This window comes from Terrapene carolina, unplaced genomic scaffold (genome assembly GCF_002925995.2).
Source record: "Terrapene carolina triunguis isolate 2854851 unplaced genomic scaffold, T_m_triunguis-2.0 Scaffold176, whole genome shotgun sequence".
Classification (NCBI taxonomy): domain Eukaryota; kingdom Metazoa; phylum Chordata; order Testudines; family Emydidae; genus Terrapene; species Terrapene triunguis.
This window is the reverse complement of record NW_020664527.1, coordinates 306304-331512: the sequence shown is the minus strand read 5'-3', so window position 1 is coordinate 331512 and position 25209 is coordinate 306304. Positions and strand designations below refer to the sequence as shown.

General features: G+C 44.5%; 1 protein-coding gene across 1 annotated transcript in view; it reads left to right on the top strand.

Annotated features, from left to right (window-relative positions):
• The first annotated feature begins 439 nt into the window (after positions 1 to 439).
• Positions 440 to 25209, top strand: part of LOC112106291 (NEDD8-conjugating enzyme UBE2F) — a 129657-nt gene continuing 104887 nt past the window's right edge. Inside the window, exons 1-3 of the mRNA XM_026654014.1 lie at positions 440 to 519; positions 5635 to 5768; positions 24196 to 24225. Of these exons, the coding sequence (XP_026509799.1) occupies positions 5651 to 5768; positions 24196 to 24225 (148 nt within the window). The 5' untranslated portion in view covers positions 440 to 519; positions 5635 to 5650. The remainder of the gene's footprint in view (positions 520 to 5634; positions 5769 to 24195; positions 24226 to 25209) is intronic.

Sequence of the window (25209 nt, the reverse complement as noted above, 5' to 3'; positions counted from 1 at the left end):
GGACGAGCTAGTGGAGCTGACAGAGGGGGGCTAGCGGGTGATGTGCCTTCATGGCAAACCCCAGGCTCTCTGTTGCCTGCCGTGGAGGGACAGACACAAGGAGGCGATGGAGCAAGGGGCCGAGCAGAGCCTAGCAGCGGGTAGTGCCGGGGTGGTCGGTAAGCGGCCCGCAGGCTCAATTCAGACCCCGGACGCGGGCCAGGCGGCTCCGTACCTCGGGGAGATGTGGCGCGCCCCGCGCTCTGGGACCCCCCCCTCCCCGGGGCTACGAGCCGGGGCGCGCCTCGCGCTGGGACCCCCCCCGGGGCGCGCTCAGCACCTCTCCCAGGCGAGACGCCGCGCGGCGGGGCGGGGCCAACCGGGGCTGGCGCGCGGCAGCGGCGGCTGCTGCTAATAAAGTTGGTGTTGAAAGAGCGGCCCCGCCCCCACTTCCGGGAGCGCCGGGCCGCGGGGCGGGGCCGGGCCGGGCAGGCCGGGATGGTGGGGGACGCTGCAGCCGGGACCTGACTCGGTGCCCAGGTGAGTCCGCCCGGCCCGGCGCCATCCAGCGCCCCTCCCCCCAGATAGACCGGCCGAGGGACGCTGCCCCCTTCACCCTCCCCCGAGATCCCAAGGGGGCCGGGCCGAGGGACGCTGCCCCCTCCCCCAGGGGGACAGGCCGAGGGACGCTGCTCCCTTTCCCCTCTCCCCCCCCCCCCCCCCGGGGGGACGGGCCGGGGGACAGGCTGAGGGACGCTGGACCCCTTTCTTTCCCTGCCCCCCCTCCCTTGGGATGGATTGACAGATGCTCCTCCCCCTTCCTGCCCCCACTGGGACAGCTGGATGTTTCCCCCTCCGCAACCCCCTGCCTCTCTCCTCTCCTCCCCCTGCCCAGGGATGGACTCTGCCTCCCTGTCCTGCCCCTCCCACAGGGACAGACACTGCCCCCTTTTATCTCCCCCGCCCTGGGGACAGACTGACAGAGTTAATTAGGAGCAATTCCGTGTAGACAAGCCCTGAATCTGCCAACTCACCAGAGCTCCCAGCTACCACCTGCCCTGTTTAAATTACGCATCTCCATACATCAGCTTTTCTCTCCTGCATCAATTGATCGTTTTGGAATCTCCCACATGATCAAATTAACACGTTTTGGGGGCTCTTCTGTCCTGTGTTCCTCCCAAATAAATTCTGGCCTCTCCCCATGCCCTCTTCTCTCCCCTCCTCCCCCTGTTAACAAATTCTGAACACTTCCTGCTCTGCCCCATTAATGCAGTCTGGGGGACATTAAGGCCCAGTTCCTTAAAGGCATTCAGGAGCCAGCATGTAAAGTAGTATGGATTAGATGAATGGACTATAAGATGGATAGAAAGCTGGCTAGATCATCCGGCTCAACGGGTAGTGATCAGTGGCTCCATGTCTAGTTGGCAGCCGGTATCGAGCGGAGTGCCCCAAGGGTCGGTCCTGGGGCCGGTTTTGTTTAATATCTTCATTAATGTTCTGGAGGATGGCGTGGATTTCATCCTCAGCAAGTTTGCAGATGATACTAAACTGGGAGGAGTGGTAGATATGCTGGAGGGTAGGGGTAGGATACAGAGGGACCTAGACAAATTAGAGGATTGGGCCAAAAGAAATCTGATAAGGTTCAGCAAGGACAAGTGCAGAGTCCTTCACTTAGGACGGAAGTGGCTAGGCAGCAGTTCTGCAGAAAAGGACCTAGGGGTTACAGTGGATGAGAAGCTGGATATGAGTCAACAGTGAGCTCTTGTTGCCAAGAAGGCTAACAGTATTTTGGGCTGTATAAGTAGGAGAATTGCCAGCAGATCGCGGGATGTGATCGTTCCCCTCTATTCGGCATTGGTGAGGCCTCATCTGGAGTACTGTGTCCAGTTTTGGGCCCCACACTAGAAGGAGGATGTGGAAAAACTGGAAAGAATCCAGCGGAGGGCAACAAAAATGATTAGGGGGCTGGAGCACATGACTTACGAGGAGAGGCTGAGGAAACTGGGATTGTTTAGTCTACAGAAGAGAAGAATGAGGGGGGATTTGATAGCTGCCTTCAACTACCTGAAAGGGGGTTCCAAAGAGGGTGGATCTAGACTGTTCTCAGTGGTACCAGATGAAAGAACAAGGAGTAATGGTCTCAAGTTGCAGTGGGGGAGGTTTAGGTTGGATATTGGGAAAAACTTTTTCACTAGGAGGGTGGTGAAGCACTGGAATGGGTTACCTAGGGAGGTGGTGGAATCTCCTACCTTAGAGGTTTTTAAGGTCAGGCTTGACAAAGCCCTGGCTGGGATGATTTAGTTGGGAATTGGCCCTGCTTTGAGCAGGGGGTTGGACTAGATGCCCTCCTGAGGTCCCTTCCAACCCTGATATTCTATGATTCCCATTGAAATCAATGTAAGTGAGGCACCTAAACACCTTTGGGGATTGGAGCCTTACTCTTGTCCAGGATCTGAGGGGACAGGAGCTACTCTTCCCCATGTGGTCATTCTGTTCTTTATCCTACCCCTCTGGGGAAAGTAATAGGTGCTCCAGCTTTTCCCTTCTTCACTCTCACTCCTTGTAAAAGTAGTAGTGCCTGTGCCACTCATTCCTTGTTCTTCCTCTCCTCTTCTCTGGGCTGCTCTCTGGTCCTTTCTCCTCCCTCCAGAGAGGTGAAATTGGTGGTTTCCCATCCTAGCTTGGCTCACTTTGCCAAGCAAGGTTTATATTTCCCCTAGGTAAGTGGATATTTCAGGACCAGATTTAGACGCTACTATGCCCAGTGCATTCAAGGTCTTTGCATTTCTTATCAGTATAATATGCCACAAATATGATTTGTGATTTTCTAACTTTATTATTCAGTTATTTGCTATATTTTGTTCTTTTCAACATTTCCGTTTTGTTCTTGTTTAATGCCTTCATTTCTCTTTCTGTGCGTCTTCATTACCTAATTAATGCAATGGCATTTTGAGTTTCTAAAGTTTGGCATATAAATCGTAGCCTGGATCCATACTACTTTCTCCCCAGATTTTTGGAAAATAACTGCTTTTACAGGTGTACTATCTAGATTTGCAGGCCTAAAATTTTTCCTTGCCTGTCTATTATGTAGTATAAATGCTAAGAAAGTGAAATAGCTGGTGCACGAATGACAAATTTTACTTTACCGCTTGTTCACAAGAATGGAGCATACAGGTACAGAGCTGAAGTCTACACAGCAAAATCTCTCATCAAGTCCCTCATGTTATATTATAATTAATGTTGCCTTACCGGCCTCCTTGACGCCTACGTTGGGTCTATTTTTGTTCTGACCACATTATCTAGAATATGAATACTTCAAGTGGCTCGTCCTTCTTCACTATAAGTTCATGTTTCTTAAGAATATCTTTAAGGCCCTACTTAACTGTGCCTCTTCCTATTTTTCCAGTTTTAATTCAATTTGCTAACTTGTATGAAAATGGCAAACTGCTTTGCCTTCACTAGAATTTTACCTTGCGATAATCTAAGTCAAGTTACTAACGTAGGAACACATCCATTTTCCTCCAGTGAAGTCAAAGTCTTACAGCGTGTGGTTTCCCCAGGCTTTGGTCCTGGCTTATATCAAAGAGCAATTTTCTCTAGAACTACCAGTGGTCTTGCATAAGTGCCTTCTGGCTGTTTAGCATATTGATTAGGTTTTGTATTTGTAATTTTCAAGCACTGTCCTTTATATGCCTTCATACAATGGAGGTCCATAGTGATATATCACAGAAATCTTCATCAATTCCTTTAAGGGAAGACTGATGTAACAAAATGATTGCTTCTTATCTTAGGAGCTGTGGCTGGGCCTCTGTATCTATCCAGATGCTTAAGGTTTGTCTACACTATAAAGATTATGCCAGAATAGCTGTAGCCATAGCTATACCAGCATAACTCGATAGTATAGATCAGGGGTGGGCAAACTACGGCCCGGGGGCTACATCCGGCCCTCAAGCTCCCGCCGGGGAGTGGGGTCGGGGGCTTGCCCCACTTCGCGTGGCTCCCAGAAGCAGCGGCATGTCCCCCCTCCGGCTCCTACCCATAGGGGCAGCCATGGGGCTCCGCATGCTGCATCCGCCCCAAGCACCACCCCCACAGCTCCAGGGGCGGTGTCTGCAGACAGGGTAGCACACAGAGCTGCCTGTCTGCGCCTACGCATAGGAGTCGGACGGGGGACATGCCGCTGCTTCTGGGAGCTGCTTGAGATAAGCGCTGCCTGGAGCCTAACCCCCTGCCCCAGCTCTGATCCCCCTCCCGCAATCTGAACCCCTCGATCCCAGCCTGGAGCACCCTCCTGCAACCTGAACCCCTCATCCACAGCCCCCAGCCAGAGCCCTCACCCCAACCCACAATTTCATGAGCATTCACCCAGATGTGGCCCTTGGGCCAAAAAGTTTGCCCACCCCGGTATAGATACACCCAGCATGACAGATGGGGTTTTCAGTCAGTATAGGAACACCACCTCCCTGAGCGATGGTAGCCAGACGAATGGAATCATTCTTCCATTGTCATAGCTGAATCTATACAGTGGGTGAGGTCAGCATAGCTACATCGTTCAGGGGTGTGTTGGTTTTTTTCCCTCCACACCCCTGCCCAATGTAGCTATGTCAGTCTACCTTCTAAGTGTAGACCAGGCTGTAGGGCTCCACCACCCCATGATGCACTTTCTAAATGTGAGGGGTTAGGTCAGTTTAACTGTCTCGGGGATGTGGATTTTTCACACCTCGAGCAATGTAGTTATACTGACCTAATTTTCTACTGTAGACCAGGCTTTAGATGGCCCTCATCACCATGTATCGGAGTGGTGTGTCTCCATCCACTATAGTTGTTTGGAATGCTGGCAAGTGTGAGGGAGGGCCTGGTGGGAGTCTCTCTTCTTCACGCCCTGCTAAGGGCATTTGCAGCAAAAATGGAGATTTCATATTATCCCTCCCTACAAGGGGATAGTCCCCTCTCCCCTTTCTGCAGGGTCAGAACTGATGAGAGGATTCTCTTTGAATGCAGTACTTAGCAGCTATAGAATATTAGCTTCCAGGGATATGCAAATACCCTTTAATGCTTGTAATTACTTAAAAAGATTCTGTGACCACCCCACCCCCTCCACGGTCAAGCAGGAGACATATTCTGTGGAGCCAATGACATCAAGAAGTGGTATATTTTAGCTGATTAGCAGAGTGAAACTTCATTGGAATCAGAGTGAAATCTACTGAATGCGTTAAAACTATTTTGAACTATCTCTGCTGTAATCATTTGCACTATAATTTAATGCACTAAAAGTCAACTCCTTAGTATTTCCACCTGAAATTGTCTCAAGTTGTCCTGAGCACCATAGTGAAGCTGACCTAAGTCTCTATGTAGGTCATGCTACCTCAATGGAAGAGTTCTTCTGTCAACCTAGCTACCGCCCCTCAGTGAGGTGGATTAACTACACCGACAGGAGAACCCCTTCTGTCGGTGTAGGTAACATCTACATGGAAGCACAAGAACCGTGAAGCTATGCTGCTGTAGCCTTTCAAGTGTAGACAAGCTGTCAGTAGGATACCCTGGATACCACTTGGCTCTACATTTAGTTGTAATTTGAAACTTTTGACTATTTTGTGACTTTATCTGGCACTTTGAACTGTAGTGACTAATCTTATTTTGATGCCTGCATTCCAGGTTGAAGATAGCAGTAATGCTAACGCTGGCAAGCAAACTGAAGCGGGATGATGGTGTCAAAGGGCCCCGTACATCCAACCCAGCTTCTGATTCTACTCGGAGAGTGTCTATTAGAGATAAATTGCTTGTAAAAGGTAATTGATCCTTATGTTTAAAAGATTTGCTGTCCCATTAAATATAGTTACTTCATCAACTGACAAAACTAAATTCTGTACACAAGAGTTTATATCAATGTTTTTAAAAGGGCTTCCTTATGTCACAAGGGCGTTGTGAAGTTAAATGCATTAAAGATTGTGAGAGACAAGATAGGTGAAGTAATATCTTTTATTGGACCAATTTCTGTTGGTGAGAGAGACACGCATACGACAATTACAGATTTTAGGCACTTTGAGATCTACTGATGAAAAGTGCTATATAAGAGCTAAGTATTAATACTACTATTACTGTTATTTGGGCGCATATTACTGTGCACTGTATATTATATAAGCAGTAATCTCCAGATCTGAGATTCAACCACTGAAATGTTGAGTTCAAACTTTGTGTTACTAGTAGCCACTTAGGTGCAAGTAATGCCAAAAAAAAAAGTTCTGTAGATAGACCATTCTTTTATATTATTTAGTGCTAAAGTCCAGCGTTTGACATCGCAGTCATCAAATAATCAATTGTGATTATATAGTGACAACATTAGTATTACTGAATAAACTGGACAAGAAGATTAAGTTGATTTGGAAGGAAAATGTCTCTGTTAACAGAAATATAGGTAACTGGCTATGACAGCAAAGCACGTTCTGAAAGTAAGTGATGGATGGAGGTAATTCTCAATGACTTCTCAACTATGATTAAATGAAATCTTTGAACATTAATATCTTTGAAATGAAAAAGAAATAGCCAGTTCAACAGACGATAATGCTACGGCCCATTTTGGGTCAACAGAAAGTTGTGGGTAAGAAATATGCTGCTGAAAATTAAAAAAAAAAAAAAAAAAAATCTACATCTTATTGATCTCTAATAGAGGAGTTTTTGTAGACTGCAGCGAGCTGGATATCAGTCTGTGGGAAGATCCCCTAGTTTCTGCAGATTTCTGCTGCAGCAGACTAAAAATTTTGCAGCAATTCTGTGTAAGTGGGGAAAAAAGGCAGTGGCCAGTGAACAAAATTGAAAATGAATAATAAAATCAGTATAGCATTTTTATATTAAAATCGATAAAAAATTTCCTGCTGCCAAATCTTATGTGGTACAGGATATTGCATTTAAAATCTCACAGCACTTGGCATTTTGAGCGTGGGATGTGGCTTAACTCCTCTTTTCCCCATCCTTGCAACACTACACAGCTTTTCACTACCCCAGGTGTTCCACCGCATATAATAATGGATAACCTGGTTAGGTTGATGTTTTTGCTAAAAACAATTAGCAGTGAATTTATCAATGTTGACCTGTAAGTTGTCATAGTGAAGTTCCATGGTCTGTTCAAATGCAACAGTTCATATTTCTCAGTCCCATTGTTTCAGGATTACTCGAAACTGACCTCAGCACATCAGTTTATATTCATTTTGTGTTGGGCATGTTACTTCCCAACCATAGTGCTAGAAACCTGTCTTTTAAAATGAAAGCTTAGATTCTGTCACATAACAGCACAGCAGGGAATAGATTTGTTGTAAATTTTGCATCCTCCTGTAGTCCACATTCAGATTCTCCTCACGGCCTATCTTCCTTCATTTGTGTAGCTGGTTAGGGGGGAGGTTTCAATTCAGGTTACAGATACTTGTGACCACTGTTCAGGTCTCTCAAAAAGCTTGCCAAGAGCATCTAGCTGAAAGAGTTAAAATGTGGATTTATTATTTGCTTTGCAGTTTAGCTTTAAGCGTGGTTCTATGTGCCCTGTGTGTTAAGGGAAAATGGTGATGTAGTATAAAGTACATTCTAATCACTACTTAAAAGAGTAAAATACTGTATTTAAAAAATTCATTTTATGTCAGATGAATTTTCATAGCACGCTTAATAATGGCAACAATGTACTTTAATTACAAAAATGTAGCAATATATATTCATATTCTTCCTCCTGCAGTCAGTGGGAAAGTGATATAAAGATATAGCCGTTGCTGTAACCATCACTAACAAACTTTAGTAAACTAAATGTTAGGTAAGTTACAAATCCCAAACTGACAATTAAAATTAGAACTAAAAGCAACGAGCAGACAAATGTCAACCACAGCAACCAATTACACTGGTCTACAATTTTTGAGAAGTCGTCTGCTTCAGAGGTAAAATGTGCTATTTATTATGTATTTTGATGTGCTGAATTCAAATATGACAATTAAAACAACTGGCTACTGTTTCTAAGATATTTAAGTTTTTACATTTTATGTCTATGTATATTGTGTAGATAGTAGAGTTCTAATCATAAATTGTAAACCTAGTTTCTTTTCATGTGTTTATGGTTGCTTTACATGATAATATTTCCACCTGTCCTGTTTATGTAACACTTTAAAAATCAGCAAAAGGGTTATATAAATAAAATTTATTATGAAACAAAAGGCAAAAAACTATTCTGTACATAGTTTAGTCCTATTCAGTGTCTACTCGGCGCTTCTTGGCTTGTCTCTTGTATTCATTAAATGGAGCATCTCTTGTCACTGTCCAGCAATAGTCTGCAAGCATTGATGGGCTCCATTTGCCCTGATAGCGTTTCTCCATTGTTGCAATGTCCTGGTGAGATCGCTCGCCGTGCTCGTCGCTCACTGCTCCGCAGTTCGGTGGAAAAAATCTAGATGAGAGTGCAAAAAATGTATCTTTAGTGACATGTTGCAACCAAGGCTTTTGTATGCCTTGAGGAGGTTTTCCACCAACAACCTGTAGTTGTCTGCCTTGTTGTTTCCGAGAAAATTTATTGCCACTAACTGGAAGGCTTTCCATGCCGTCTTTTCCTTGCCACTCAGTGCATGGTCAAATGCACCATCTCGAAGCAGTTCACGAATCTGAGGACCAACAAAGACACTTTTCTTTATCTTAGCTTCACTTAACCTTGGAAATTTTCCACGGAGGTACTTGAAAGCTGTTTGTGTTTTGTCAGTGGCCTTGACAAAGTTCTTCATCAGACCCAGCTTGATGTGTAAGGGTGGTAACAAAATCTTCCTTGATTCAACATGTGGTGGATGCTGAACACTTTTCCTCCCAGGCTCCAATGACTGTCGGAGTGGCCAATCTTTCTTGATGTAGTGGGAATCTCTTGCACGACTATCCCATTTGCAGAGAAAACAGCAGTACTTCGTGTATCCAGTCTGCAGACCAAGCAAGAGAGCAACAACCTTCAAATCGTCACAAAGCTGCCACTGATGTTGGTCATAGTTTATGCACCTCAAAAGTTGTTTCATGTTGTCATAGGTTTCCTTCATATGGACTGCATGACCAACTGGAATTGATGGCAAAACATTGCCATTATGCAGTAAAACAGCTTTAAGACTCGTCTTCGATGAATCAATGAACAGTCTCCACTCATCTGGATCATGAACGATGTTGAGGGCTGTCATCACACCATCGATGTTGTTGCAGGCTACAAGATCACCTTCCATGAAGAAGAATGGGACAAGATCCTTTTGACGGTCACGGAACATGGAGACCCTAACATCACCTGCCAGGAGATTCCACTGCTGTAGTGTGGAGTCCAACAGCTCTGCCTTACTCTTGGGTAGTTCCAAATCCCTGACAAGGTCATTCAGTTCACCTTGTGTTATGAGGTGTGGTTCAGAGGAGGAGGATGGGAGAAAATGTGAGTCCTGTGACATTGATGGTTCAGGACCAGAAGTTTCATCCTCTTCCTCTTCCTCGTCTGACTCAAGTGAGAATGATGCTGGTGCATCAGGAACCGGCAGTCCTTCTCCGTGAGGTACTAGGCGTATAGCTGATGGAATGTTTGGATAACGCACAGTCCACTTTTTCTTCTTTGACACACCTTTCCCAACTGGAGGCACCATGCAGAAGTAACAATTGCTGGTATGATCTGTTGGCTCTCTTCAAATCATTGGCACTGCAAAAGGCATAGATTTCCTTTTCCTGTTCAACCACTGGCGAAGATTTGTTGCACAAGTGTTGCAGCATATGTGTGGGGCCCACCTCTTGTCCTGATCTCCAATTTTGCAGCCAAAATAAAGGCGATAGGCTTTCTTAACCATAGTGGTTATACTGCGCTTTTGTGATGCAAAAGTCACTTCACCACAAACATAGCAGAAGTTATCTGCACTGTTCACACAAGTACGAGGCATCTCTGCTCACTTTGGCTAAACAGAAATGTGTCCCTTTGCAAAATCAAACACTGACAAATAAGAGAGCACGACACTGTATGATTTCTAGAGCTGATATAGGGCAATTTGTTCAGCAGAGTGATGTAAGCTTCGTTATGATTGCATCATCCATGACTTCTAGGAATAACATGATGCAATTCATATCCTGTATGACGCAATACCAGCTTCAGATTGCATCATTCATTGTTTTGCCTAAAAAGCAAGTACTGTCCAAACCCAGTCATAGATTTATTCATAGATCCAGTCAAAGATGTATTTTAGTCATTTCTGGTTTAAATTGAGATCCCTTCCCTTTATAACTCACTTATCCTCCGCCATTCCCAAGTCAAGGGTCGTATATACTGACCCAATAGCATATCTTGAAAACTAGAGCCAATCAACAATTTTAAGCATCGTTTTCGTTCTAAGTGACCCAGAATTAGTAAAGTTTGACTACATTTATTTCAGAAGCATTTTGGCTGTAGAGTAGTGTTATTAAATAAAAATGAGCCTTATGTCACGACCAGAGTTGAACTGGTCCAGAGGGAGAAATTCTGGGGGATGGGCGTGCTGGCCATCAAGGGAACCGACATCAGAACAAACAAGCTGATCTTAACTATTGCTGTGGGTACAGGTGGAGAGGGAGTCTTTCAGGTAATTGGGTCCTGGAAGATTTGAGGCTTAAAAGATAATTCACTAGCACATTCATTGCACAGGTTTTGTCTAAACTAGGTACATTTCTGGAAAGTTTCCCACTGTTAACATGAATTCAGCTGACCGGGTGTTGTCAGTGTGATGAGCCTTAGTGTAGATGGGGTTTCAGCTGCTGATGTGGTTTTCACACCCTATTATTTAGACCTGCAGGGAGCAAATTTTAATTGACAGGGAACTGATAAACTGTTGGCAGCCAAAAGCCTGTATACACTAGGGCTTCTAACATTGCAAACAACAGTTCAGCTGAACCAATGTGAGCAATGGTGAGACATTCTTCAAAACTCTTTCTATTTTAGAGGGGACAATGATGACTCACCCTGTACTCAACTTCAGGCAGCTGCACTATGCTCAAGCCAAAGCTTCTGGGTGAATTTTATGGGGAACCCTAAGTAGAAACAATTACCTTAATTTATTTAGCCTGGAGGTTTTCCACTTGCACAGTATGTCAGGAAGGAGTGATCAGTCTCCTGGGAATTGTGTACATTAAAGGCAGTGATCCAATTGTTTTTTACTTCACGTATTGTCTACAGTGCAAGAAAGAAATACTCCCTGTTCCCAATGGGTGTCAGCGAGAGATGATGTTGAACCAGTGCTGAAATTCAGGTTACAGATGCTGTGAGTGTAGATAGGCAGGAGCAAGCAATGTTCAGCACCATTTTCTTTGTCTATACGTGTAGCTGAACCAGTATTAAACACAATTTAACTGTATCTGTTACCTGTTGCTGACGTTTCTTGTCAGTAACATATGTTTTGTAGGTTTCAGAGTAGCAGCCTTGTTAGTCTGTATCCGCAAAAAGAACAGGAGTACTTGTGGCACCTTAGAGACTAACAAATTTATTAGAGCATAAGCTTTCGTGGGCTACAACCCACTTCTTCAGATGCATATATGTTTTGTAGTGCAGACAAGGCCTCAAAATCCAGGAGTAGTGATGAATCCAACAGGATACCCAGACTGTAAAGTATTTTGGTGATAGGTGGGCATTCCTTTAATTGGTGCAACATCTAGCCCATTCTACTAGATGTTTTACACTTTCAACAAGCTATCACTTCAGTCTTGACATGATCATCACAGCCAGTTCATTTTCATGTAGGTGTCTATTTTGGCCAGGCTGTGGGGAAGGAATGAAACAGTAGAATCTGTGTTTGGTGAAAGAAGTGGAACTGGATATCGTTAGCATACTAATCACACTGCAGCCTAAAAAATATCTAGCTATCAGCCAGCTGTCACAAATAACCCAGATGCCATTTTGACCATCTGATGTAGATTGGGACATAGCTGGCCAGGGGCATGGCCCCAACCTGATTTTTAAAGGTTTTAAACACTGTCTACACTAAGTGCAAACAACATTTTAAAGAGCACTTAATTAAAACATTCCAGATAGTGTGGCTTTCAAATGATCACCTTTTTTCTAGTCCAGATGAGATCTTAATGAGTTTGAAGACAGCATATGAATGAGGTGGTAACCTTAACATCTAACAACTTAAATATCACCACTAACTGATTATTTTAGCAGAATTATTCTTATCAGCTAGGTATTACCATAATCAGTTGTTCTTGGATGCACTAGTGGATATAGGAGGTTAAGATGGCCTCTCTAACTTAAGTTTTAAAAGGTTCTGCTAAAAATGAGGGGGCCTCTCACCCATCCTTTTGGTCACTATCTATCTGTAGGCTTGCCTTTGACCAATCCCCTGTGCAACGGTTAATATTATTATTAATGCCAATACGAGTCATTGATAAGGCTACGATTATGTCACGGAAGTCAGGGAATCCGTGACTTCCGTTGACCTCTGTGACATTTTCTGCCCTGGGATTGGAGCTCTCAGCCAGCCCCACCCACGCAGCTCCCAGCACCTGCCCTGGTGGGGGGACCCTGCAGCTGACCAGCCGCAGCAGGCAGGGGAACCCCAAGCTCCCACGCACCGCAGCAGTGGGGGACCCGGGAGCCCCAGTACCAGTGGGTGCTCAACCCGCCTACCCCATTTGCCAGGGATATTTTTAGTGAAAGTCAGAGACAGGCTTCCGTGAATTTTTGTTTATTGCCTGTGACCTGTCCATGACTTTTACTAAAAATATCCATGATGAAAACTTAGCCTTAGTCATGGACTAGGAGGACCCTGTTGTGCTAGGGATTGTACAAACACAGAACAAAAAGATGGCCCCTATCCTGAAGATCTTACAGGGGGAAATAATTCTATGGGAGTTAGGATATTGTTTTCCAGCTGTGTTACCCTCTGGCCACTGGTGGCTGCTGTCATGGCTGATAAGCAGTAATTGATGGCGGCTTCTCCCCTGCTAATTGCTTCTGCAATTGATGTAGCACAATTAAGAGCTCCATAATGATTGCCATATCTGGGAGCCAAACAGGAGGTTTGGGGAGAGGAACAGATCAGAACTTGGAGAGATCTGCTGCCTAAAATCCCTAAGAGAGACTGTTCTTTGGGGCTTTCACTGAGGTAATATGATAGAAGAGGAGCAGAAACGAAGCCCAGGGTTAGAAGAATTAGGTGTCTGAGAGTAGAGGAGAACGGGGCGTAGTAGTTCAGGCTGTCCGCTTCGGAAGAGAAGCTATGAGGGGAAAAATGGAGACCAAATAGAAACTAACATAAATTGAAAGAGAAATGCAGAGATGAGACAGATGTACACAGTGGGGATAAAGAGTGATGGAGGGAGCAGGCTGGGGTAAATGAAACAGAGGGCAGAAATAATTGTCCTAAAAGATGCTCTGCATTTTTGTCCCCCCCTCCCCCCGCCTCCCCACTGAGGAATGCTGAATGTAACATTCTTGCCATAGCAACTTGTCTTAGGCCATGTCTATGCTACAAAGTTTTGCTGACGCAAGTTATGTTGGCATACAGCCACCGCAATTACTATATCACTTGTGCACATGCTTACTTGGCTCCTTGTGTCGGTGCAGTATGTACTCACCAGGAGTGCTCATGTTTATGCACAAAGCATCAACATAGATAGGATAGATACCTGAGTGTGCATCACTGTCTTTTGGGTAGTTTTGGCAATGCATGGTGGGGCAGAAATGAGTCGTGCAGGGGTGCGTGGGAGCAAGGGGTGAATTTCCCATAATGCAGTGCTCTATCCCATCATTTTCCTGCCTATTTTCAATTTCCCATGAACCCAGGCATGACTTGTCACTGTCCGCCTCTCTGACAGAAACATGGAAACTGCACAGCTCTGCACTGCTGTCATGTGTTTCAAGCACAGGATGCATAATCCTACGGTATTTGCAGAGCCTCAAGAAGAACCATAGGGAACATGACAATTTTTTGGCGGTCAGTTGGTGGTGAGACATAGAGAAAACCAATTCAGGGTTGTTGGTGGGGTTCATGGAGCAGCTGCAAATGGTGGAGCACCACTTCTGGGCCCAAGAAACAAACACTGACTGGCGGGATCGTATCGTAATGCAGGTTTGGGATGACGTGCAGTGGCTGCAGAACTTTCAGATGCACAAGGCCACATTCCTAGATCTGTGTCCTGAACTTGCCCCAGGAATCCACCTCAGGGACACCAAAATGAGAGCTGCACTGACAGTGGAGAAGGGAGTGGTGATCACACTGTGGAAACTTGCAATCCAGATTGCTATCAGTCAGTAGGAGGTCATTTGGAGTGGGAAAAATCCACTACATGGGCCATTGTCATGCATGTGCACAGGGCCATTAATTGTCTCCTGCTATTCAGGACTGTGATTCTGGGAATGAATAGGACATAATTGATGGCTTTCCAGCTATGGGTTTCCTGAATTATGTTGAAGCAATAGACAGTGCATACATCCTCATTTTGGCCCAGAGCCCTTGCCACAGAATACATCAACAGAAAGGGCTACTTTTCCATGGTTATGCAGGCGCTGGTGGATCACCTGGGATTCTTCACAGACCTCAGTGTTGGCTTGTCAGAGAAAGTGCATGACACTCGCATCTTTAAGAACACAGGACTGTTCAGAAAGCTACAAGTGGGGAACCATCTTTCCCACAGATGGATTATTACCATTGGTGATGTTGAAATGCCAGGAGTGATCCTGGGGGACCAGCCTACCCCTTTCTTCCCTGGCTCATGAAGCTGTGCACTGGCCATCTCAACAGCAGCCAGGAAAGATTCAACTACAGGCTCAGCATGTGCAGAATGACAGTTGAATGTAAGGGCACTAACATTGTTTACTCACCAGATTGGATCTCCGTGTGAAAACAATCCCAAAGGTTATAGCTGCCTATTGTGTCCTGCATAATATTTGGGAAGCAAAGGGGGAAAACTTGCTGCAGGGGTGGAGGGCAGAGGCAGAACCGCTGTCTGCTGAGTTTGAACAGCCAGATACAAGGGCTATCAGATGAGCTCAGCAAACAGCTATGTGGCTCAAGGAGGCTTTGAAAGAGCAATTTAACAGCGAGCCAAATGATGTGCTGTGGTGTACTGTACTCAACCTGGGACAGCAGTTTGGGGGCCTGTTACGAATTGTGTGGTGCTTGCTGCACATCTGTGTTTATATCAATGACCATGCACATGTTAATGTTGGCGGGGGCGGGGGGGAGGGGTGCTGTACGTTTATGACAACTATAGTGTTTGGCAGTGATCCAGGGTGAAGTGAGTGTACTACTTGGGAGCTGGGTCCCCCATGATCCCTATTGGCGTTTAATGTGTAGTGAGAGCACTACTTTCACTGCTAGCAGTAGTCATACATCATGTTTTGTAAACTAATAAAGATGAATAACTTTAAAAACACAAGCGTCTTATTCACTAACAAAAACTGATTCAAAAAATAATCTGACGAACTTAAAAGTAAATACATTTTCACTTAAAAAAAAAAAATGTAGGAACCTTAATTAATAAACCAGAGGAAGGAACATGGATGTCCATTGTAGCTATGCATACATCAACTGTTGCTGTCACTGTAGGTAAAGCTGCTGTTGCCCATGCTTTTCCCTGGTGTTGAGTGGTAGGGGTAGGCAGGCTGGCCCTGAAGCCATGAGGAATGCTGAGCGGGTGTCAGCGGATTGGTTAGGAGCAGGAATTAGGCCGAGTAATCGGAGTCCGAATGTCAGAGAAACGGGTTGAGACAGAGTCAGAGTCGAAGTCAGGAGTCAGAGCTGAGGGCTGGAACTCGATTACCAGGAGTAAGGAGAGGCAGGAGCAAGGTTGGAACAGGATGGGAACAAAGCTGGATGCAGGGCAGAATCTGGGCTGGAGCAGTGGAGGAGCAAAGCAGGAGTGGGGCTTGGAGAGTCATAAGAACATAAGAATGGCCATACTGGGTCAGACCAAACGTCCATCCAGCCCAGTATCCTGTCTACCAACAGTGACCAATGCCAGGTGTCCCAGAGGGAGTGAACCTAACAGGTAATGATCAAGTGATCTCTCTCCTGCCATCCGTCTCCACCCTCTGACAAACAGAGGCTAGGGACACCATTCCTTATCCATCCTGGCAAATAGCCATTAATGGACTTAACCTCCATGAATTTATCTAGTTCTCTTTTAAACCCTGTTATAGTCCTAGCCTTCAAAACCTCCTCAGGCAAAGAGTTACACAGGTTGACTGTGCGCTGTGTGAAGAACAAAGTCAAGCAAAGGGAGGCAGAGTGTCCATTGGCATGTGCATTGAGCAGCCAGCGAGCTACTGCTGCTAGGTTTAAGAATTGGCCAGCTGGCCTCCTCAGCCAGTTAGGCAGGGCAGTCCATGAGGCAGCCTAGCTGGTTTGTTAGGGCATCAGAAGTACTGAGCAGGTGCAGCTGAGGGCCTTGCTCATGACAGAAGGGATGTAGGGAGGCACTATATTGCAGTTCTTCACAGAATGCAGTGAGAGTCAAGCCAAGGATTGTTGAACCTTGAGCTTTGCAAGCGTCTGCAACACCTGAGTTTGGTGTCGGAGAAGCCCCATTATGCTTTGGTGCATCTTCTTCTCCCTTACCTGTGCCTTTCTCCTGTCCACTCTTTCTGTCTCAATACAGTCTGCAATATTCACCCTCCAGGCCCTCTGTTCAAGGTGTGATGCAGCCCTGGCTTGCAGGGTCTTGCAGAACGCATCCTCCCGGATCCTCTGTTTTCTTGTCACCTGGGTCAATCATTTTGCTGGTGTGGAGGGAGTCCCCCTCAAGGCCACAATGGCCACAGCTACAGATAAGACACACCAAGGTTCCATTGTCAGGATAGTAGGAACAAAAAGTGAAATTTAAGATTCAGAACCCTCCCTCCACACCCCCTTCTCTTGCTCCTCTAGTTAAACAAGACAATGTTATCGACACTTCTGCTTTGGAGTTCCTGATTTCCAGTGCCACACTCAGCTCAAGCCATGGTGAGAATGATCCACCACGGGTTAGGGAAACAAGAAGGAAATTGCTTGGTTGCATGAAACTTAGTATAGAACAATGGCACTGAATATCGGCACCGTTTTCCACAGGAGGTGGTGTTAGCTGATACCTCGCCCCTGAGAGTAACAATGGCAGAGAGAACGTAGCTACTGCTGGCATCCTGAAGCCGCTCGACCTCGTATGCTTCTAGCCTGTGTACTGCAATGGTGCCTGCTGAAGTTATCGCCTCCTGGTGTGGGAAAGTGTCCTCCCGTGGAGGAAGAAATAAGTCTGCCATCCCTAGAAACCTTTGGGAGAGGATTACAATGTATCTCCATGGAAGTTTCATTGAGAGCTCTGAGAATTGAAGGAAGAGACATGTGCACATAAACTGTTCCACATGGCCCGTCCTGCCTAATTCTATAGGTGAATGAAAATCTGATAGCAACTCTGTTTCTGTTGTACCGCTACCTCTTCTAGTATGAGAAAATTAATGAAAAGTCAAAAGCTGCGTCCTGCTAATTTGGAGGTGCCGTTCTTGTCGTGGAAAATTTATCTACACGCTTACCCAAGAGTCCTTCCCCTACATTGGGCTCACCCGGCAGGACTGGTAAAACTGTGATCAAGTCAAAAACAGGTCCTGTCCTTCATACTCCTCCTCTTCCTCCTCATCTGCCACTACCAGCTCCTTATTGTTCTCGGCAGGGAGCCTGTGACTCTGGTTCCTTGGAAGTATCCACAGTGGTGTGCGGGGTGGTGATAGGGTCTTCGCTATCCAACTTGTTTTAAAAGTGGCAGGTCTGTGGTTGGGCACCAGATTGTTGGCCTCTCTGGCCTTCTACTATGCCTGCGGTAGTTCTTTTGCTTTTACATGGCACTGCTGCTGTTCCCTGTCATACCCCTTCTCTTGCATCACCCAAGCAATCTGCTCATAGATGTCTGCATTTCTGTGGCTGGTTCAGACCTGTGTCTGCACAGCTTCTTCTTCCCACAGGCTCAGGAGATCCAGTATCTCCTGTCTGCTCCAGGCAGGAGCGCATCTGGAGCATGATCAGCTGGGCAGATGTGCACAACACTGGAGAGCAGATAGAGGTGTGCTCACCAAGCTGGACAACCAAAAAAAAAAAAATCATTTCAAAAACTTATGGGGGTTTTAAATGTGGGGAGGTGTGGGGGGTTCCAGTCTCCATGACCTTGTCAGTGGAACTCACAATTGTGACCAGCATGGCAGTGTCGGGCATTGTGGGACAGCTGCTTGGAGGACTGTTGACGTAAGTAATGCAGTGTCTACACTCAAGGTGTGTTGACCTCCGTACATTGACCATGGTGTTGTGCTGCAAAGGGAGGTGGTGTTACTATGTCATTGAAATGGGTCACTTATATCAGTGGGAGACAGATTTAAGTGTAGACACGTACATAACTAGGTCGATGTAAAGCAGCTTATGTCAACCTAACTTTGTAGTGTAGACCAGGCCACATACTCTTGCCCCTTCTACTTAGCCACCTGTGTGCTGTTCTCCGCATCTGTTCCTTGAAACTGACAAACTGCGAGCACAGGCTAGTTTTCAGAGACTGGAAACATGGCATTTATAACTTTTCCTGTTCAGGTTTTTGAAAGCCATCAACTTCAGCTGAAAGAGAGAATTCACTTTTTGGAATTACCATATTTTCATTTTTTGAAGACCAGCTTTTGCGTGAGTCATGACTGCTGATAGTGCCCGATTGTTCAAGATGGTTAGTGCTTCACAGGACTGGGCCAAAGACAGATTGTTCTTGAATGATTTAAAGAGGCCAGGGGACTGCAAGCAAAAATACTGTGAGAATTAAATTTTATAATAAAGTTACATTTATGTAAAAAATAACATGCCAAAGTGTCAGTGATAAAAGTATAATGTGTATGCTTGTGGGATCATAAAGACACTTTATTCAGCTGCATTTTTTGAAGTATATCAAAATCTTCAGCACACGTGCTCTCATATTTCATTCTGTTGAAGAGAGATTTGCAGCTTGAAATCTAGTCAAATATTAAAAAAGCAGAACTAATAGTTCTAGGTACTGTGCCTGCCCCATAGGCATCCTGATGAGAGAGAGAGAGAGAGAGAGACTGACTGACTCTGTTCTGTTACTTGGTGAAAGACTCCCAAAACTGGGAAGTAAAAGAGAAAGTGCAGGTAAATGCACTATGTGAATAAACTGGTAAAAACAGAGAAATTAGTTTTTACTCTAATCTTTTAATTACAGTAATCCTAGTTGTTACTCATAACAATAGTAAGCAAGAAGATCAAAGGGTGTGATTGAAAGAGAGAAAAAAATACTTTACATTTCCATAGCATTGTCCATTTAAGGATTGGAAAAAAGTTCAATTATGAATTCATATATCTTCTGTTATGTTCACAACAGGCCTATTTCTGAAATGGTCACATAAGGCATTGCATGCTGAAAAGGGAATATGTTTTTATGGATTCATAGCATCATCTTACAGTGAAATGGTGCTTATTTGTGAAGAAAGACAAGCTTCAGGGTAAATTAAAGATCAACACTTAATGATGGAAAACTAAAATGGAATTACATGAAAGTATGTGACAAATACAGTAAAGCCCACATAAATTAGTTATGGTAAGAGGAATTGGAAGAAATCCAAAGGAAAGTATTGTCAAGACTTTCTAGTGTTTAACTTACAAAGGAGAGATCTGCTCTGATTAGGGTGGCCATATGTCCCGATTTTATAGGGATGGTCCTGATTTTGGGGTCTTTTTCTTATATAGGCTCCTATTACCCCCCACCCCCTGTCCCAGTTTTTCACATTTGCTGTCTGGTCACCCTAGCTCTGATACATTACCCAATTTTAATTTTAGTCCTTATTTGTACCTAATTTTCATGTGTGCATCTCTGTGGCACAAGTAAAGTGACTTGTGCAAGGTTGCATATTGGGTTTTTTTCCTGGATTAGAGAGATAAATTTCTGGCTTCCATTCCTTTGCACTGTTAGCCCGCATGGCTTATTTCACTTAGTGCTGCTAGTTTTCTGATAATTCGATAGGCTACTGTTATATTGCATATAGAATACGTGTGTGATTTGACAACATTCTCTTTAAGGTAAGCATTTGGAAGAGGAAGGAATAAAGTATACATCTTTTAATTAAAAATGGATAGTATTGGACAAAATCTTTTTCAGACTTTACAAGTTCTCTTCATTTGTAATACCAACCCACAATTTAATTATACAGGTTGGGGGAGCAAAACATCCATCTGCCTTGAATGATAGAGTTGACACAGAATTTAGTAAGAAGAATGAAAATGGAAATGTCAATGTCAGTGTTCTGTTACTGGAACTGGGATATGGACAGTGGAGTTGTTTTGTCATAAATGTCAAGATACATATCTTGAACTCAGGCAGGATCAAAAGATGTACAAAACAAAATGCACTTTCCCTATACGGCAGGGGTGGGCAAACGTTTTGGCCTGAGGGCCACATCAGGGTTCTGAAATTGTATGGAGGGCCGGGTAGGGAAGGCTGTGCCTCCTCAAACAGCCTGGCCCCCGCCCCCATCTTCCCCCTCCCACTTCCCACCCCGAGTCCCCCCCTCAGAACCTCCGACCCATCCAACCTCCCCTGCTCCTTGTCCCCTGACTGCCCCCTCCTGCCCCTAACCGCCCTCCCAGGACCCCACCCCCATCCAACCCCCCTGCTCCCTGTCCCCTGACTGCTCCGACCCCTATCCAAACCCCCGCCCCCCCAGGACTCCCATGCCTATCCAACCCCCCGTCCCCTGACTGCCCCCCCCCAGAACCTCCGCCCCATCCAATCGTCCCCTGACTGGCCCCCGGGACCCCTGCCCCTTATCCAACCCCCCGTCCCCTTACCATGCCACTCAGAGCAGCCTGTCTGGCAGCTGCACCACCCAGAGCGCTGGTGGCACGGCGAGCTGAGGCTGCGGGGGAGATATTTAATAAAATGGGGGGTTGAACAGGACGTTTGTTACATGCAGAGATAGTGTATGGCATTTAGCCTAACTAAATCATCAACTTCAGATGTGTACTGCATATAGTAACATGTCCCACCTGATAAGTTTGACAAACACTTCAGTATTTAGCCTTAAAGCAGATTATTTTTTAAATTAATTTACAGTAATTTATCTCTTAGCTGTACATTAAATATAAATAAAATTGAAAACGAGGAAACTGTGCTGAGACTTTGGCATTTACAGAGTAGGTGGGATGGAAGGGTGAAAAACTTGCTGTACTTTTTTTCCATCTGACCAACAGAGATTGCTGCACCAAATACAGTCATTGGCTGTCTATCTCTTCCTGGGGTGTTCTTCATTCCTCCTACTGCTGGCTTCCACCGGCAAGGCAGTAGTCAACATGGCAGCAGCTTTGGGGGGGAAATGGTTTGATGGAGATGACAACGGACATCTGTGTTGGGTGAGGGAAGAGCACAGGGGCCGCAACAAACAAAGCGAAGAGAAGGTGCAAAAGGAAGAAGGAACTGGAAGAGGGAAACTTAGGAAGGGGGTGTGACCGAAAGGATCTCTGTATTCACACGCTAGACTGTTGTAATAATCTTTGTACAAACTGTGCCTTGTGAGGTATTGTTTGAAAACTAATAACTTGCTGGTCAATAATATCATGGTGAAATGTACGGTATGTAGCAACATTATATGTAAAGTTATGAATGCCCCGCGTGATAATGATAGCACATGTTCAAACCCTGACTAGGCAAAGTTGTTAAACAAGTCTATCTTAAATAAAGGAATGTGTGTTGACCTCATTTTACAATTAAATAGTAAACAAGGTCCTTGAGAAAGCAAGAGGGGGAAGTGGCAGGAGGCAAGGCAAATCTGCATTTCAGCATACACAGGGGAAAAGAGAGAGCATGGGGGCGCCTTCACTGTTGGACTCCGTCGCCGCCTTTTCTGTTTGAATAAAATTTTCTTTGGGGGTAATCCTCAGAAGAAGCCACTGTAAAGGATGACTGGACTATAAAAGTGAGGGGCAAAAACACCCCAAGGCATCTCTCCTCTCTCTCCCCCACATAAGACGACAAAGGAACCAGTCCTTTGACTCTGGGGGAGATCCTGACCTGGGAATTTGGTCAGCCCTATTGCTGGAACATGTGGTAAGGATTTTACCTCGAACCAAGTCCCACTTGTTAAATTTTAGATCCTAAAAAGAGTTTTATCTTTATTTCTCTTGTAACCATTTCTGAGTTTAATACCTTATGCTTGTACTCACTCAAAGCCTTTCTCTTTGTAGTTAAATAAACGTGTTTTGCTTTTAGTCTAAAGTAATCCAGTAATCCTTAAACTGAACTGTTTGCTAACTCCAGTTAAAGCAGCAAACTGTTGAATATTGACATATTAGGTCCAACGGACCTCTAATATCTGAACAGCCCAGGAGAGGGCTGGACAGTGCAGGACACACCTTTTGGGGAAAATTGGGGACTAGGAGTGTGTTGGGGTCACTCTGCAAGTTAAGTAACCAAGGCTGGTGGAAGCCAGAGTATGACTGGTGTGTTGCTGACAGGCTGCTGGGGTCACAGTGGCTGGACCAGAGCTGCAGCTCTACATAGGCACTCAGGGTGTAACCTGCGTACTGTTAGGCTAGATGGGAGCAGCTGTGGTTGGGAGGTACAACAGCAAAGCATTGTGAGGCACCCAAGATTGCAGGACAGGTGGTGATGACACTCTAGAATGTGACAAGGGGATAAACATAGGAAGTTGTTGAGGGAGGAGGTTTAACTGGCTGGTTTCAGTCACACCTGATGCAGTATCAGGCTACTAGGCTTCCCCCAAGAATACAAGTTAGAGAGGATCTAGGCAGGCTTGGCCGTTTCCTGGGGAAAAAATAGTTTGGGGTGGACACTAGTAAGTATAGGCTTAAACCCAGGTTAAACTGGGAAAAATAATTGCACCAGTGCCCAGCAAGTTCAGCAAGCACAGAACAAATCTTTTCAAACTTTGGATGCATCCGTTCAAAAGTCAGGAATAGGCTCGGTCTATCCGCTACATCAAAGTCGGTCTTCTGCTGCAGAATGCTGCATGGTCAAACGGACCTGGACTGGTATTCTGCATCCCTCTGATTGCTTAATGCGTCAAGCCTACAACTCTGCATTATTGTCATTTTCAATTAATCATATGTTTTCAACTTTTGTTTAGAATACTGAAAACTGAACTGAGTCATGAGGTATAACTTCCTTGAGGAAAATACCAAACCAAAATGTATACTGACATTCCGTATTATAATTACCGTATATATATGTGTTACGCCCAGTGCAGTTTTAGTTTTTATCTGTACAACCCTAAATTAAACTATGAATCTACTGTCTTATGTAACCACAATTTAAATATGTAATTAAAATTAAGTGTAATGTGGTGTGCCTTAATAAAACAGAGTTTTTAAAATAGAAAATGTCTTAAACTTGGAGTAACTATTTTTTCCCGGGGCGGTAAAAACCATGATTTTACCTGCTAGTAGCATATACCATGCCATTCCTGGATCCAGGGGAGGGTGGGCCTTAATGTGGAAGCCTTCAAAATGTCAAATAAGTATCTAACACTTAGGGTGTTTATCCAGTCTCTGAATATTTGGGGTTTTCCCATCACTGATGTGACATGTATTTTTATTTTGTGGACAGTGAGGTTTGCTGCGCATATGTTTTTGTCGCTATGCATTTTTGTGCAGAGCATTGTATACTGATGCAATACACCGAGGAGATAATTTAGGTTTGAGAGCAATGTTGATCTGGTAGGTTAAGAGCTCTTTAAAAATGGCTTAAAAACTATCATTTAACTGCAAGCCAATAGAATGACGTGAAAGATTTTTTTTTTTGCTGCCAGTAATGTTTTACCTCAACTGTTAGGCTTAAACACAATAAGATATGTTTACTTTTTGGTAATAACTTAAAACTCCCCCATTAGTAGGTCCTATGAACCCTGAATGTGGAGCTCTGTGCTCCCAAAGACATTCTTCCCCAGACATACCCTGTCTTAAAAAGAGCTGATCTCACAGCCCTTCTCCTAAGCATCTGTCCAAGAGGTATGAGGAGAAGTTGAACTCGGTGATTAACATATAAAAAGAATTTCCAGAAGAAGTGTGGTTTAAGGAGGGATTTGAAGAGGAGATGTGTCTTGAATACAGTAAATGATGTCTTTAAAGCAGTAAAAATGTTGCTATTGTTTGTGTTTAAAAGTTTGAGCACATCTGTCCATTCAGACCTTTTTATTTTCACATGCAACATGAAACCAGCATTAACAGTAATCTTTCTTTTTTTTAACAGAGGTTGCAGAACTTGAAGTTAATTTACCTTGTAAGTATGGCGTTCGATATTATGCATTTTAAGAAAAAGAATAAAGATCATGGAGACTGCTTGCTTGTTTTCTGATTGATAATTTTGAGCACTGTGACATCCTTTTTAAGCATTCACTGGGTTGGCAATGTATATCTCTCTTCTAGGGGTTAAGTTATCACACAGCAATTATTAGCCTCCCTTGGAAACAGCAGTAACTGTTTTTAATTTATACTACTCTAGATTTGGGGAAATAAAATTCCCTTCTCCAATAATATTCCAGGGATTAAAGGTTTTCCGTTATCTGAATGGGGATACTTGCAGGTACCTCCTCCCTTCTCTCCCTATAATTTCCAAGATAAGAGAGATACTGAATTAAAGGATAAAGGAGAGTAAACAGTTAACTGTTTCTGTAAAACAGATTAAATAGTTGTAGTTCTTCCTCACTTTCAGGCTGCTGTCACCTGATTGACACAATCACTAGATTAGAATATTAGGGACACTACTTAAAAATCCTGAGAAGTGAGCATTTGTGTTCTTACAGGAGAAAGGAATGATAGGTGCTACTGTGAAAACTAGTGCCTGTAGAGCAGGTAGCCATGTAATAAAGGTGGAAAAACTACTCTTGCTGAGTTTTGGTTGGGATTTTAAATGCATAGAATCTTGGAAATTCAAAGTTGCTGTTCTCACAGCAGTCATAATTTGGACCCCTTGAGTATCTCTATTATTCTGTGTTAGCATAAGAGGGAAGGGCTTGTGTCTTGGAGTGAAACAAAAAGCTGTTTTAGTACAGGATGAGGCAAGTTTCTAAAGCCTTGTATTTATTGCGTAGAATGGGTTCTGGCAGTGGGTACACTGAACCATTGCTGAGCACTATTGTCCTTGTCTGTGCTTACAAGGAAAACAGTGTTCAACACCATTTCAGAAACCATAGTCAAAAGCAAAGCACTGAACTCTGTTTCCAGTTATATCGGCAGATAAACTGTAATGTAGACAAAGCTAGTG